This window comes from Kogia breviceps, chromosome 11, assembly GCF_026419965.1.
Source record: "Kogia breviceps isolate mKogBre1 chromosome 11, mKogBre1 haplotype 1, whole genome shotgun sequence".
Lineage (NCBI taxonomy): Eukaryota > Metazoa > Chordata > Mammalia > Artiodactyla > Physeteridae > Kogia > Kogia breviceps.
This window is the reverse complement of record NC_081320.1, coordinates 88,031,391-88,046,036: the sequence shown is the minus strand read 5'-3', so window position 1 is coordinate 88,046,036 and position 14,646 is coordinate 88,031,391. Positions and strand designations below refer to the sequence as shown.

At 46.4% G+C, this 14,646-nt stretch overlaps 1 protein-coding gene across 1 annotated transcript in view; it reads right to left on the bottom strand.

The window, feature by feature from the left end:
- Positions 1 to 11,272: 11,272 nt before the first annotated feature.
- APOB (apolipoprotein B) overlaps positions 11,273 to 14,646 on the bottom strand; it is a 39,994-nt gene continuing 36,620 nt past the window's right edge. The window contains exons 27-29 of the mRNA XM_059079137.2: positions 14,351 to 14,465; positions 14,072 to 14,252; positions 11,273 to 13,163 (exon numbers count right to left, since the gene is read on the bottom strand). Coding sequence (XP_058935120.1) covers positions 11,529 to 13,163; positions 14,072 to 14,252; positions 14,351 to 14,465 — 1,931 coding nt within the window. The 3' untranslated portion in view covers positions 11,273 to 11,528. The remainder of the gene's footprint in view (positions 13,164 to 14,071; positions 14,253 to 14,350; positions 14,466 to 14,646) is intronic.

Below are 14,646 nucleotides of genomic sequence, written 5' to 3'. Positions count from 1 at the left end.
AGCCCTCACAGAAATAAAAGCTGACGGGAAGCGTGTGTTCTGTCCGACAAGAGAAAGTTTCTGCAGGAATCAAGATGGTGCAGAGAGGCAGCCTTGCCGGGCGGGCCGGTGAGCCAGGCCCGTTCCTGGGTCAGAGCCGGCAGGGGAGGCCTCAGCCCTCCGGGAAAGCCTGGGCCATCCTTCCCGCCATCAACACTCGGTACGCAGCATCTCCTGTGCGCCAGGCAGCGGGCAGGCCGACTGTGCCATGCCTCCAGCGGGCACCGGTGTTTCCGTGCTCCCGTGAGAGGGGTTTTTATAAGATGCAGAAATGGGGGCTCAGGGAGGTTACGTGACCTCCCAGACTTAGGTCAGAGGTGCAAGTGAGTAGGAGCTGGGACCAGAACCCAGACCACGTGAGACCCAAGTCCAGTCTACTTTCCTCTCGACCTGCCCTTTTCCACCACAAAGAAATTGCCGGCTGGCCGGAAGCAGGGCCACTTCCAGGGCCGGGGTGTGCCGTCATTCCTTCTCTTGGGGGAGTACAGCCGAGCTCTGTCCCCACAGTGAGCTGAGGGGGGCGGGGAACCTCGTCCCTACTCTTGAGAAGAGGGCCCCGGGCCGGTGCTGCTGAGGTGCCACGGCGAGACCAGCCCGCGTCAGGCCCAGAGGGCGCATCAGACCGTGGGAACAGTGGGGCTGCATTGTGGGCAGACAGCTGGTCAAGGCTTACGGAGCTCAGCAGAGGGGGCAGGAGGAGGCCGCGTTGGAGGTGAGAGAGGAGCCCGGATCTGCTGGCTGACTCCCCAGGGTAACCTTGCCCTCGTGCGTGTGCCGGTGAGGATGGCGTGGCAGGAAACATCTCCTGCCTCCGTGTCAGACTGGGGCCTCCGTGAGGAAAATGCACCGTACGTACAAACCAAGTGACCGGCCTGATTTCTCGATTGGATTTTTCCTAAAAGTATTTCTGTAACAGTAGAAACAAATCCTCCCTGATGCAACCTGGTATGTTTAATGCACACTGTCTGCCTTCCAGTGGCCTCAGTAGGACGTGGCTGGGTACCACCCTGATTGAAGAAAACTCCATAGAGCTCTGAAAACTGCGAAGAACATTCATTTTAGGGAGGACGTTTCCTAGGATAAGAGCAAACTGCTTTACGAGAATCTTCCCCATCAGATTCTCTCCTATTGTACATTTCAAATATCCTTTGGCAACATCAGCTACTGAAATGTTATTTTAAAGACACTTTACTTTTTTCCCTTTATTTTCCCTTCATTATTTTCTTTCTTTATTTATTTGGCCGCGCCGTGCGGCGTGTGGGATCGAACCTGTGCCCCCTGCCGCGGAAATGCGGAGTCTTAAGCACTGGATCGCCAGGGAAGTCCCTCAAATATTCTTTGATTTATCAAAGTGAACACTCACATTTTCTTGGAACTAGTAAATGTGTAAAGTGAGTCAGGGACGTGATTGGCTTAGAAATCACCTTCGAATGTAAGTGACTTTTTTGCAGCAGAAAAATTGCCTGCAAATTCTATCCTCCACTCTCTCCTAGCTGTTTCCTTCCTTTAGACACCAAAAGGGAATGCAGAGAATATTCTTTCTCTTTTTAGAATTTTTAAAAAATTATTTATTTTTTATTTATTTTTGGCTGCGTTGGGTCTTCATTGCTGCGTGCGGGCTTTCTCTAGTTGTGGTGAGCGGGGGCTACTCTTCATTGGGGTGCGTGGGCCTCTCACTGCAGTGACCTCTCTTGTTGCGGAGCACGGGCTCCAGGTGCGTGGGCTTCAGTAGTTGCGGCATGCAGGCTCAGTAGTTGTGGCTCGCGGGCTTCAGAGCGCAGGCTCAGTCGTTGTGGTGCATGGGCTTTAGAGCGCAGGCTCAGTAGTTGTGGCGCACGGGCTTAGTTGCTCCGCAGCATGTGGGATCTTCCTGGACCAGGGCTCGAACCCGTGTCCCCTGCAATGGCAGGCGGATTCTTAACCACTGCGCCACCAGGGAGGCCCCCGCAGAGGATATTCTATCAGGAACCTGCATCCACAGGACCGACCTCTCACAACAAAACCAAAGCCTTGACTAAGTTTCCCCGTGCAAGGCTCTCATCTCACCCTCTCAGGAGAAGGCAGAGACACATGGGGGCCTCTCGTTACCTATCTGCCTTGTCCCAGGAAAACTGCGTGAAGAATTTTCGATAAACAGATTCTTTTAAAAACATGGTAGGATGAATCACTGCCCCATTTTATTTGTGAAAGGTAGGAAAAAAATATTTTAAAGCCGGCTGCAGTTGGAGCCTGTTGGCCTAAAAGGAAGGCAAAATGTTTCCTGGTAAGAAGACTGCTTGTTTTGTCTTAAAGGAAAATAGGTCGATGGGCCTTTGTTGGAAAACGGGAGGCCCCACTGCCTCCCCAGGAAGAGTCAGATCCTCCTGCACTCCACAGTGACGGGAGTCTTCCTCTGTTGGGTGGGCAGGCAGGGTTTGGGAACCTGGGGAGAGTTGAAGGGGGAGGAGGAGAGAGCCCTAGAGAGATGGGAGCAGTTGGCTCACAGGACAGCCATGTGTTAGGGGACCTCGGGGAGGGGGCGTATGTGAGCTGGAGCTCAATGGGTTGATTCCGATATTAAAGAGGAGGGAGACCTTGGAGGCTGCAATCACGTGGGCACATCCAGGCAGCCAACACTTGGTTGCATAGTGAGTTTTAGGTTTGTGTTCTGTGTATATTGGATTTGCTCAAAGTGGGGCATGCCGTGGTCATACTGGACCCACAGGCTGTCAGTCCTGGGAGGACCATAAGGAGGCAGGGTGACCTGCACAGCTTCACAGAGCCAGTCAGGTCTGCAGCATAGATGGAGCCAGGCCTCCTGACCGCCGTGGATGGACTCTTCCGAGGAGAGGCCCCGCTTGCAGATGGAGATGCCCCACTGGCCAGATGGAGGACTCCCGGGAGGCCAGATTTCCACTGGGGTTTCCCAGGACATGGTGGCCCTGTGGGGAGCGTGGAGAAGCTGAGCGGCCGTCAGAGGAGGAGTGAGGAGTTGGGGTTGGTGTGTCCCGTGTTTGGATTATTCGCTGCCTCTGGCGTTACTGCGGAGTTGAGGCTTTACGTGCCTTCTGTCCTAGCCCCGTGGCTTTGCCCCATACACAGACCTGAGGGGAGTTTGCATCTGTACCTGTTATAGAATAAGAGTCAGTCCTGCATGGCCTAGGAGACCTGTGCATGGGGAGGCGGGGTGCCAGGGCTGGGGAGGATAAAGCTGAAAGGTAGAAACACAGAATCTGGCGAGGGAGCAAGCACCCAGAGGGAAGGGAAGAAGGCGGTCCAAAGTATCGGGCTCCAGTCAGTGAAGGTGGCCTTCTGTCACCCATCACCTGGGGTGTTAAGAGCCCTGACCAGAGGTCAGGGTAATAAAGCAGGCAGACGAAGTGATGTAAGACATCAGAGAAAGGAGGTACAAGTGGGAAATGCCACTAAAAATGGACCAAATGAACTGGCCTGATTAATTAAAATGCACACCCAGTCATCTTGAAGCAGAGGAGGTAGTGGTGGCTGGGTGGAGGCTGGGAAGGCAGCAGGTAGGTTGGAAGAGGGCTGGAGTTAGGAGGAGGCCAGTTCTTCCAGGGGGGAATGGCTCTGTGGAGGGGCAGTTCCAGGGCCAGGAGCAGGTGTGGAGGAAAGAAGAGACACTTCAGCTTCCCACCACCCTGAGCAGCCCCTGGCAGCTCAGCCTCCTTGGAGGGCATGGATAGTCTCTCCCCAAAGAGCCAACATCAGCCTTGTGGGTTCTCAGCCCCCTCCTTCTTCCACTGAAACCCTTCAGTGAGAGAAAAAGTCTACAAGTACCACTTCAGTGCAACGGTCACTCAGGCAGTCAACAAACAGCCCACAGCAGGGCTGAGTGGGTTGTCTCAGAGGAGTTCACAGAAGGGAATCATTGTTTCAGCAAACTCAGGGGACCCTCAAAAGAGGCTGGGCCCTTCAAGTACCCAGCCACAAGGTGGAACGTAGAAGAAAACTGACAAAGTCTTAGCGGAAGCCCATTGCAATGGCCTGGTTGATTTCAGAATTTCGTCTGGGGCAGCAACATGGGGCAGCAAAGAACATGGGTCAGTGCAAGCATGTGGCCTGGGTGTGCATCATAGGTGACCAGAGAATGTTTCAAGGACTAAGAGCCATTATTTTCATATATATATATATATATATATATATATATATATATATATATATATATATATTTTTTTTTTTTTTAATCAAGTATAGTTGATTTACAATGTTGTATTGTTGTATTAGTTTCTGGTGTACAGCAAAGTGATTCAGATACACACACACACACACATATATCCTTTTTCATATTCTTTTCCATTATGGTTTATTACAGATATGGAATATAGTTCCCTGTTCTATATAATAGGACTTTGTTGTTTATCCATTCTATATGTAATAGTTTGCATCTGCTAATGCCAACCTCCTAATCCATCCTTCCCCTGTCCCCCTTCCCCCTTGACAACCACAGTTCTGTTCTTTACATCCGTGAGTCTGTTTCTGTTTCATGGACAAGTTCATTTGTGTCATATTTTAGATTCCACATAAAGGTGATATCATATGGTATTTGTCTTTCTCTGTCTGACTTACTTTGCTTACTGTGATCATCTCTAGGTCCATCCATGTTGCTGCAAATGGCATTATTTCATTCCTTTTTATGGCTGAGTAATATTCCAGTGTGTGTGTGTGTGTGTGTGTGTGTGTGTGTGTGTGTGTGTGTGTGTGTGTGTGTGTGTGTGTGTGTGTGTATATATATATACCACATTTTCTTTATCTGTTCATCTGTTGATGGACTTCTAAGTTGTTTCCATGTCTTAGCTATTGTATATAGTGCTGCTGTGAACACAGGAGTGCATGTATCTTTTTGAGTTATAGTCTAGATATATGCCCAGGAGTGGGATTGCTGGATCATATGGCAACTCTGTTTTTAGTTTTTTGAGGAACCTCCATACTGTTCTCCATAGTGGCTGCACCAATTTACATGGCAAACCAACAGTGTAGGAGGGTTTCCTTTTCTCCACACCCTCTCCAGCATTTCTTATTTGTAGACATTTTAACGATGGCCATTCTGACCGGTGTGAGGTGTAGCTCATTGTGGTTTTGCTTTGCTTTTCTCTAATAATTAGCAATGTTGAGCATCTTTTCATGTGCCTACTGGCCACCTGTATGTAAGAGCCACTTTTTGCTGAGGCTTGAAGGATTTTCCTAGAGAGAATTAAAAAGTCATGGAGATAAGAAACAAGAAAGTTTAGATAGTGCAGAGGACCAAGACTAATTCAGTTTATCTGGAGTGCAGGACTTTTGTGTTCCCATTTCGCAGATGAAGAAACTGAGGATTGAGAGGCAGAGTGACTCTCCCAGGACCCCACATCTGGTTTCCCTCCCTCCCTCCCTGCCCCCACTGTCCCCTGGGACCCTAGGGTTCCTGTGAGTCCTTCCCATCTGGGCCTCCCCCAGCCTCCCACCGCAGAGCCTTGTTCATTTCTGTGTCCTGAATGCTTAGGAGAGTGCCTGGCCTAGGGAAGGGGCTTAATGAATAGCTGCTGAAGATATGAAATCATTTTCTTTTGAAAGAGGAGTTTGTCCATCCAAAAATCCCAGGTTGATGCCATAAAGAAAGGGAACCACAAATTAAATTAAGTACTTAATATTTGTCAGGCCCTTGCAGGTTTTCTTTTCTCTCTTTAAATTTCTGAATAAAGTAAAAAATATATATATATTTAAATTAATTAATAACATAATAAATGCCCCCACACTCATCATCCAGCATGAGAGTGAAAGCATGACGTAACTCACACCTACCTTTGTGTCCTCACCCATTGTGACAGTTAATTTTACGTGTCACCTTGACTGAGCCAAGGGATACCCAGTAGCTGGTAAACATTATTTCTGGGTGTGTCTGTAAGCTCGCTTGCAGAAGAGATTAGCACTTGAATTGGTAGACTGAGTAAAACAGACAGCAGTCACGATACTGGTGGGCACCAACCAATCTGTTGAGGCCTGGATAGAACAAAAGGCAGAGGAGGGGTGAATTTGCTCCTTCCTGAGCTGGGACGTCCATCTTCTCCTGCTCTTGGACATTAGTGCTCCCGGTTCTTGGGCCTTCGGACTCTGACCAGGGCTTCCACAATTGGCCCCCAGATTCTCAGGCCTTCAAACCCAGACACTGCTGGCTTTCCCGGTTCTCCAGGTTGCAGATGGCAGATCATAGGACTTCTTGGCCTCCATTTTCTAGACAATTACACACACACACACACACACACACACACACACACACTATTAATTCTGTTTCTCTGGATAAGTCTAATACACCCATCCTTTCCCCTGTCTCTCTCCACCATATGTAACCTATTTTGAATCTTGAGTCTACCATTCCTTTCCTTTAAAACTATAATTCCAGAAAATAAATTGGTTGGTTTTAGTTGATTTTAACTTTATTATTTATTATTAACTTTATTTTAACATCATGCTGTGTTTAGTCTTCTGGGACTTACCTTCTTACTCCATTTATGTTGGTAAAATTCCTCTACATGGTTGTGTGTAATTGTAATTATACTTCATTCGCTTTAACTTCTGTCAGTATGAAGCATTCAATTAATCCACTTTCTGTGTGCCAGGCACTTCATACACATCATTTCATTTCACCTTCATTACAAGCCTGTAATGTAAGAGGGAACCACCCTCTATTCCTGCTCAGAGTACTTCAACCTATTCTTTCATTATTCCCATTTTAAAAGATGAAACTAGAAAAATCAAGTAACTTTCCTGAGGTTCTATAACTCATGAATGGGGAAGCCTGAATTTGGCTCCAGAGCTTAGCCTTCTTTTGAGAAGAGGGAAGTAGTGGTTGCCCCAGCTCAGCAGAATTACAGGCAGGACTCTGCCCTCTTTCTACTGTTCTTTCCGTGAACTGCCAAGGCATCATGTAATTCCAGGAGTGTTCTAATGACCTCAGCTCCGAGCCGTCTAGCCCAGCCCAGGTCCAGGGCTCCTGGAGCTGTCCTGGGCCTCACTGCTCTATAGGGGCCTAGGTGCCGGCCTGAGTGGGACCCGCTTGACGGAAGGGAAGGGAAGGAGTGGAGAGCCCACCTGAGGGGCCAGGGAGAACTGGGGAGCTGCGCTGCCCACTGAACTGCCCTTTCCTCAGGCTACTCTCTAGCTTACAGAGTCTGAACTGTGGATGCCTCTGCTGTCTGTGTGGTACTCATGCTGCGCAGCTATGGCCCAGACACAGCTTAGAAACAAGCGTGGGGACACAGCTCTACAGCTCACGGACCAGGCTACCTCCAAGGCCTGCGTTGTCTCTCTCACTTAAAACCGGGCCTCGGTGGTGCCAGTGAAGGGTAAAGTTGACACAAAGGTCGGAGCTTAGTGCCTAGTGCCTGGGTATCACTGACCCAAAGCACGGCTCCGACTCGGAGGAGGCGTGAGCCAGTCTGTACAGGAGGAGAAGGGCAGGGCCCTCTCCTCCTAGAAACATGTGTACCTCCTACTCCACCAGCTTTTACGAGGCCCTGGAATGTTATTTGTTAGTGACCACCCAACCATCGCACCAACAAATGGAGTGCTTGAAGGGAGTGCAACTGACCTCTTAATGTGAAACAGCAAGACAAGGAGATGAGCTAAGAGGTAGCGTCTGTTTCTGCACATTTATCTCTGGTTATTAGACACTTTTAGAGGGAACATCTGTTTGTCCACTCTGGCTCCCATGTTACAGGCCCCATTTGAGGGCCAGCTTGGCCCCTTCTCTGACTGAACGGGACTAAGTCATAAATTACAGCCAGAAGAGGGACCTAGAAGAAGAAGTCAGAGGGGGTTTTGCTCATCTCACCGATAAAGTGCAATTGGGTTCTCCAACTGACCAGCCACCAGGTGAAAAGCAAAGAGAACTGAGGGGCCTCCAAATGCACCTGGTGGCGCCCACTCTCAGTGGACCCAACGGTCACAAGGTTCATTCTGGGGACAGCGCCACTAGTCTAAGGCAGGACCTGGGAGTCAAACCCAAGCACACAGCTTGATCATGCTTCCAGAGTTCCAGGGACCTGGGCTGGGCGCCATTATCTTATTTCTCCTTTGGTTTTAAACTTTGGATATTTGTTTTACGGGAGGAATAGCAGTGTTTATAGTAGTACTTTCCGAGTCATCTCACAGTATGTTCTCAGGACATGTACATGTTGGCTCACTCTCAGGTCAATAGACCAATTAATTGTACAAGAGGACAAACTTTGTTTTCTTGTTATGTTTCTAAAAGTACATATAAAGACATAAAATCAATACAATTTGTTAAAATTCTCCTTAGTCCCCATTCCTGTGCGATGTTGTTTCTCTAGCCCACATTTCCAATTTAATATTGGAGATACTTCTGCTTGGACATACCACTGCAACTTGAAACTTACCATGCGATCCCACACTCCCTTTCCAGCTGTCACTGAGCATCTGTGAGTCCATGCCTTACATTGATAGTCTACCCTCAACACGTTTCTCCTATTTCTAGTGAAGCCCCATAGGTCTTCAAGTTATGCAGATTCAAAACTTCATAACTCTGAAGTCGGCTTTGGTCATTCTTCCTTGTTCTTCAGGTCACTCCAGCAACCCCTCCAATTCTTGGTTCCAGTGAGTTTCCAAGGCAGCTCAGTTCTAATTGCTTTTGTACCCATCCCTTCTGTCCTAAACAATCAGCCCCCTGGCTCTGTCTTATGTCCTCTTGATGCTTCTTGTATCCAACTGGTCCTCACCATCTGCAGCATCTATGACTTGGCTGAGATGCTCAGCATCTTTTACTTGGACCTTGGAACAGCCTCATACCCAGATTCATCTCATTACAATTCATCCTGCAAAAGCTGCCATATCAGTTTTCTTAAATCACAACCCCTAACACCCTCCTGTTCAAATACTTTCATTGGATGCCCTCTCCAGCCAAGAGAGTACCACCTTTCACTCCAGCTTTCAAGACCTCTGCTGCCTTTCCAATCCTGTCTCCCCTTGACTTTTCCTGTGCTTTGGCCACCTTCAGACACACCTATCTATCTTTATTTGCTATGTTCTTCTTCTAGAATGTCATTTCTCCCTTATCTCTTATTAAAGTCTAGTAACTTCAAGATCCATTTCAGTGGTCTCCATGAAAACGTCTTGATTCTTATCCTTTACTGTTATAAAACCTTCATAGTACTTTGTTTATACCCATCACGAGACAACACATCCCACCTTTGATAAACAGATGGACAGACAGACATCCAGAAACTGTGTCTTGCTGATTTTTGTCTCCTCTGTAGAGCTTTTGTGCTTAGCACATAGAAGCATTTAGTAAATGTTCACCAAACTGGCCAGTTCTCCTTGTCTCCATTCTCTCTCCTTGCCATAAACTTGTTTAAATATCATCTAATAACACTTCGTTTCTACACAACATGAAAGGTTACAAAACTCTTTTCACGTTATTATTTCAACTGATTTTCATGGGACAGCCTTTCAAGGCAGGTCGGATAGATATTATCCTCATTTTGTAGATAAGAAAACTGAAGCTCACAGAGGGGAGATAAGATGCTCAAAGCTCCAAACAAGTAAGGGATGTAGCCGTTAACTGAACCCAGAGAAGTATCCCGATATGTAGTGGAAGACCAAGGTAGAGGACAAGCAAAGTCCAAGCCCTGCCAAAGATCCCTTCTTCCAACTTTACTGAGCATGATAAAGATATTCTAAGCCAGCCAGGGGCACCTCGTATAAGGGATACCAGTCAGGGAACTGAACAGGTGGCACTGTGTGATTCTATGATCATTTTGAATTTGTGTCTGTTTTTTTCCTCCTCTCGTGCCCCAGACCCAGATATGGCCACGTGAGCACCAGGAAGCATGGACTCGTCCTTTCCCTCCAAATTAAGCCATAATCCCAGGCCTCCTTTCAGTTTGAACACTCAGTAGATCCTTGCTGCTCACAGCTCGTCAGGGAAAGTCTCATAGAATTATGCCTGGAACCGCTCACGTGCTGCTGCGGGACCTGGGCCTAATTTCTCGCCTCATCCCGCGCTTGGAACTGACCCCTCCTCTACCCTCTCATTCATTCACTCAACTATCTGTCCATCCATCTACCCATCCACTCATCCATCCATCCATCCATCCATCCATCCATTGATTCAGTAGCCAAAAGACTTTCCTTGAGTACCAGATCCATATATATTCCACCTCCCTATGACTCTTTCTGGCTCCTCAGTTCTAGACAGAAGAATCCTGCTAAGGTACGAAGAGGCTAATGTGTTTTCTTTTCCAGGTAATGCTTGTGCATTTTAAGAGTGGCCTTTACCAAGGGAATTTGAAGTCTTTATGAAAGAATGCTGCAGCTTGAAGGTATCTGGGGATAAAAAGGGCCTTTTCCAAACAGGTCTCATGTAGGACTTGGGGTGGTCTCCAGTTTCCTATTCCCCGAAGGTCACGCCCTTCCTTTGTCCTCCAGTGCCACTGAAATGCAAGTTATCGCTGACCCTCCCAAGGACATTAGACACAGCTGGGCGGCACAGCTTCTCTGCAGCCTTCCCTCACCAGAGCTCACCCTGGATGCTCTGACTGGATGTTGCCAGTGTTTAAAATCAGAGTTTGAGGTGTGTGGATGTAGTAGGGGAAACGGTTGGGTTTTGATTACACTTAGGATTACTGGATATTAAGTTTGGAGAAATAAAGAAATTCAAGAGCATTAATGTTTGCTTGGTCCCAGAAATGTTTAGGAACCCATGTCCCAAGTCTCCTCTCCTACCCTTACTTCCTCTGCCACGAATGGGTCCTGGCCGAGCTGCAGGGAGCCTTCTGGGATCACTACTGCCATGAAGCCCTTGCGGTTAGGACTTCTTTCTTAGCCATTCCTTTGCCACTGCTGGCAGACGAGTCAAATAAAGGGCCTGATGGTTTATCTCAGAGCCTAGCAGAGAGAGAGCCTTGCCTGGCAGAAGCAGACTGGTTGGTGAGGAAGATTGTGTGGCACATAATGAGGTGCTCCTGTGGGTCAGATTATGTGAAAGGCTTTGCAGATAGTTTTGCATTCTCACTTGGCAAATACAGTCTCTGAGATCAGTTACTTTCTTCAAGGCGGCAAAGTATTTCCCTCCCTAAATTCTCCTTTTCCCCTATCACTCAAAACGGTGTGTGTTCTAGAGGTTTTGAAATGCTAGACATTTGAATAAATAACCTCATTTCTCTATCTTTCAATATGAATGAGTCACATTGAGTGGTATGATACACAATAAAGAATTTATTTATTTGTTCTCGCTCTCCCACAGTTTAGCAAAATAACTCAGATCCTGGTTTTCTTTAACTTGCAAAAAATGTCATTTCCCAGAGTTCAGAGACCTTCAGAGATCTGATGCCGGCTTCGATGCAGGTCCAGTGCATATGTGTTTCTGCTTGTAGTAAGCTACCTGCTACAGGGCTGGCTTGGTGGATGATTATATTAATACATACAGTTTGAATTTTTTCCCTACTATGTGGAAGTTTAATTGGAGCAGAAGAATAAGTGAGAACTGCTATAAAAAATTAGACGGTGATAGTAAACTCTCCTGGAGCAACCTTTATGTAGGCGCCCATGCCATTGGCTGTGGCCAATTGTAGCTCTTTCAGTAACTCCATGATATAGCTCAGAAACATGTGGTATTTTTGAATGGACAGGTCAATCAATCTTTTGGACTCAGCAATGAATTTTTCATAGTAATCGGAGAGTTGGTCTGCGAAATCCTGTAGTTTATATGTGAACTGCCGGTGGTAATCAGAAATGATTTCCTTCACTGCAACAGCCCAGCTTTTAATTATTTCCTGAGCACTGGTAGAAAGCTCTGCAATCTTCTCTTTCCCTTTTCCATCGGCATCGGCAAGGATGCTCAGATATTCCTGGAAATCTTTCTGCACCAGTTGCTCAACCTGACTTGAGAGTTGGGAAGCAAAGCCAGCAGCGCTGACAGTGTATTTGGAATGGAAGTCCTTAAGGACATCTACGAGGTTCTTGATCAGGTTGATGATCTTTTCTTCAAGTTCATAATATTTCACTGTCCAGCCAACCATACTTGGATCAAAATATTCTTTGCGAGGAGCCTGCACATACTGATGGAGCTGCTGTAACACTTGAGAAGCTTCCTGAAGTTTGTTTTGAACAAGTTCATTAAACTCACCAAAGTTACGACCTAGGTTTTCTTTCAGGAGTCTAAAAACAAATGAAATGAATATGTCGAAGGTTGTGCTGATGTCGTGTTGGATATCATTAATGAGATCAGTAAATTTCTTCTCCTTTAAGCGTTTAAGGTCTTCTTCTATCTCTTGGGAAATGCTTTGTAGAAACCTCTTAAGATCACTTAGCATCTCTGTAGTCTTGACGGACTGGAGGTCACTAAGTGCCTTTTGGACCTCTTGTGAAAAAGATTTCAACAGTTTTCCATACTCTGAGCCTATACCTATTAGTTGATCGTACACTGAATCAAAGGGAAATTTATTCTTTAGGTCCTTGATTAATTCAGATTTCTCCATCAGGTCTTGGAAATAGGAAAACAGTATTTCTAACCCACTATGGATCTTTGAATGTACCTGGGACAGTAGCTTACCTACTTTCTTCAGGACCATAGTGTAGAGTTCGTCTTCAGTGTAGTTCCCGGCTCTTCCTGGGAGCTGGAATCTGGTGGACTTCAGGAAATCAATGAACGAGTCAATCACACGGTTGACTGTCACATTGTATTCCCGAGTAACTCCTATTAAGCCGTCAAACACCTTCTTCTGGAGTCTCTGGAAACCACTGTGGTCCTCCTGAGCCAATAGTTCCTGGTACAGACTCTTGGCCTTGTCCTTCCACTGCTGGTAGCTTCTAGTGGTGCCTCTGGCTATCTTTCGGAGCCCCATGTCCACCTCATCAACCTGCCTCACGGCCCGTTGATACACCTGCTCAGCGCTGTTCTGCAAACCTCTTCTCAGTTTTAAAGAAGCATCTCTCAGATCGAGTCCCATGTACTCCTGGTGGTACGTGCTGACGTAGTCATAAGAGGCCCCCATGGCCTTGGGCATATTGTCTTTGAGAGAGCTTAGCAATTCAGACACAGCTTCTCCCCAGTTAGCTTTAATCTGAACTGCATCCAATTCCGGGATCCTCATCTCAATTTTGACTATGTTGAGTGTTTTATCTGGAGAGGACTAAAACCAGCAAAAAAAAAGGATGAAAAGAACATGTTTTCAATTATCTTGATTACATAATATACTACACTAAAACTTCATTAGCAGTTAAAAGTAAAGATCAGAGGATCTTTCATATTCCGATGGGGATTTATCTTTCATATGTCAGTTCATGTGTTTGTCTTACGGTTAAACAAATACACTCTTGTTAATTCCTCTTTAACACACGCCCCAGAAAGGACAAAATTATGTAAGGCATTTACACAGTAACATTTAACATTCAGGCCTTTCTAGGCCTGAAGATGAGAAGGGGAGGAGGAGGAAGAGAACGGGGAGAAACAAAACAGGGAAAGACCAGTTCAGAGAAAGGAGAAGTAACAAAAAAGAAAAAAGTCCAGGGCCCATTGAGCAGAGACCTAGAAGACCAATAGCAGGGTCCGTCCGTCCTCTGAGCCTGTGATAAACTTCAGTGATAGAACCTGATGATTTCCTCTCCTCTACTAATGGCATCTTTGATCGGGCCCTGGCAGAGCTTGTAAAGTACGTGAGAGAAACCTGGCATATCTAACAATCCTACTGTGGGGAAGAATCTTGAAGCCTCAAATACTCCAGAAGCCCCAGTCTGAAAAATGTACTCAGCATATGGCAGAGTTTCTCCATGATTTAGGTGAGGAGGCGAAACTCTCATCGTTCTAGAACTGCCCAAATGTAATAAAATAATAGTGGTAATATGAGGTCATGTGTGCATCTAATACAGTCAATAAAAGACTCCTAATACTTTCTGGAGAAGAGCTCCTCAGAAGAGAAGTTCAACCTGCTCATTGCTTGTGTTTCACCTAGTTTGGGAAAGCGCCTAGGTAATACTTTGTATTACCTGCCCATATTCTCTGTTTGCTCTTGGGGTGTGTCACCCACTAGATGGGACTCACCTGAGGGCGGTAGTAGAGGTTCCATCTCAATAAGTTGTTAACTTTCACGTCGATGACCACAGTGCCTATGGCTGGGGAGGCTACTGAGAAGGAGAGGTGGTTCTCCCCTTCTGGGTAGCACAGACGGACATCAGTTAATGTCGGGCTGGTGATGTTAAGGTCGATCTTTCCATTCCAGTACCTGAAAGCAAAAGAAAGCAGACGGGCTGTCACGAAAGGGATGTGGAGCTGGCAAACATCACAATGACTGGAAAAGAGATGAAAATAGAAGTTCCGTACCCAGGTCTTTGATATCTGCCATCTTCTTTATACTCTGCACTGAAGTCATGGTGTGCAAATGGTCTGTTAGTTTTACAAACTAACATGCCACCTTCAATTTTGTGTGTTCCCACAACTGTATGGGAAAGATTTTATATCTCATTAGATTAGTAACTGTAGGATATAAACATTTTCACTCTGAAAACAGAGAATTCTATCTTAACTGTCTTATATGTTTGAAACATGCGGTCCTCATTTAAAAAACCAGGAGACCTTTTCAGTCCTATTTTCTCTGAACCTATTCTTCTGCAATGTCA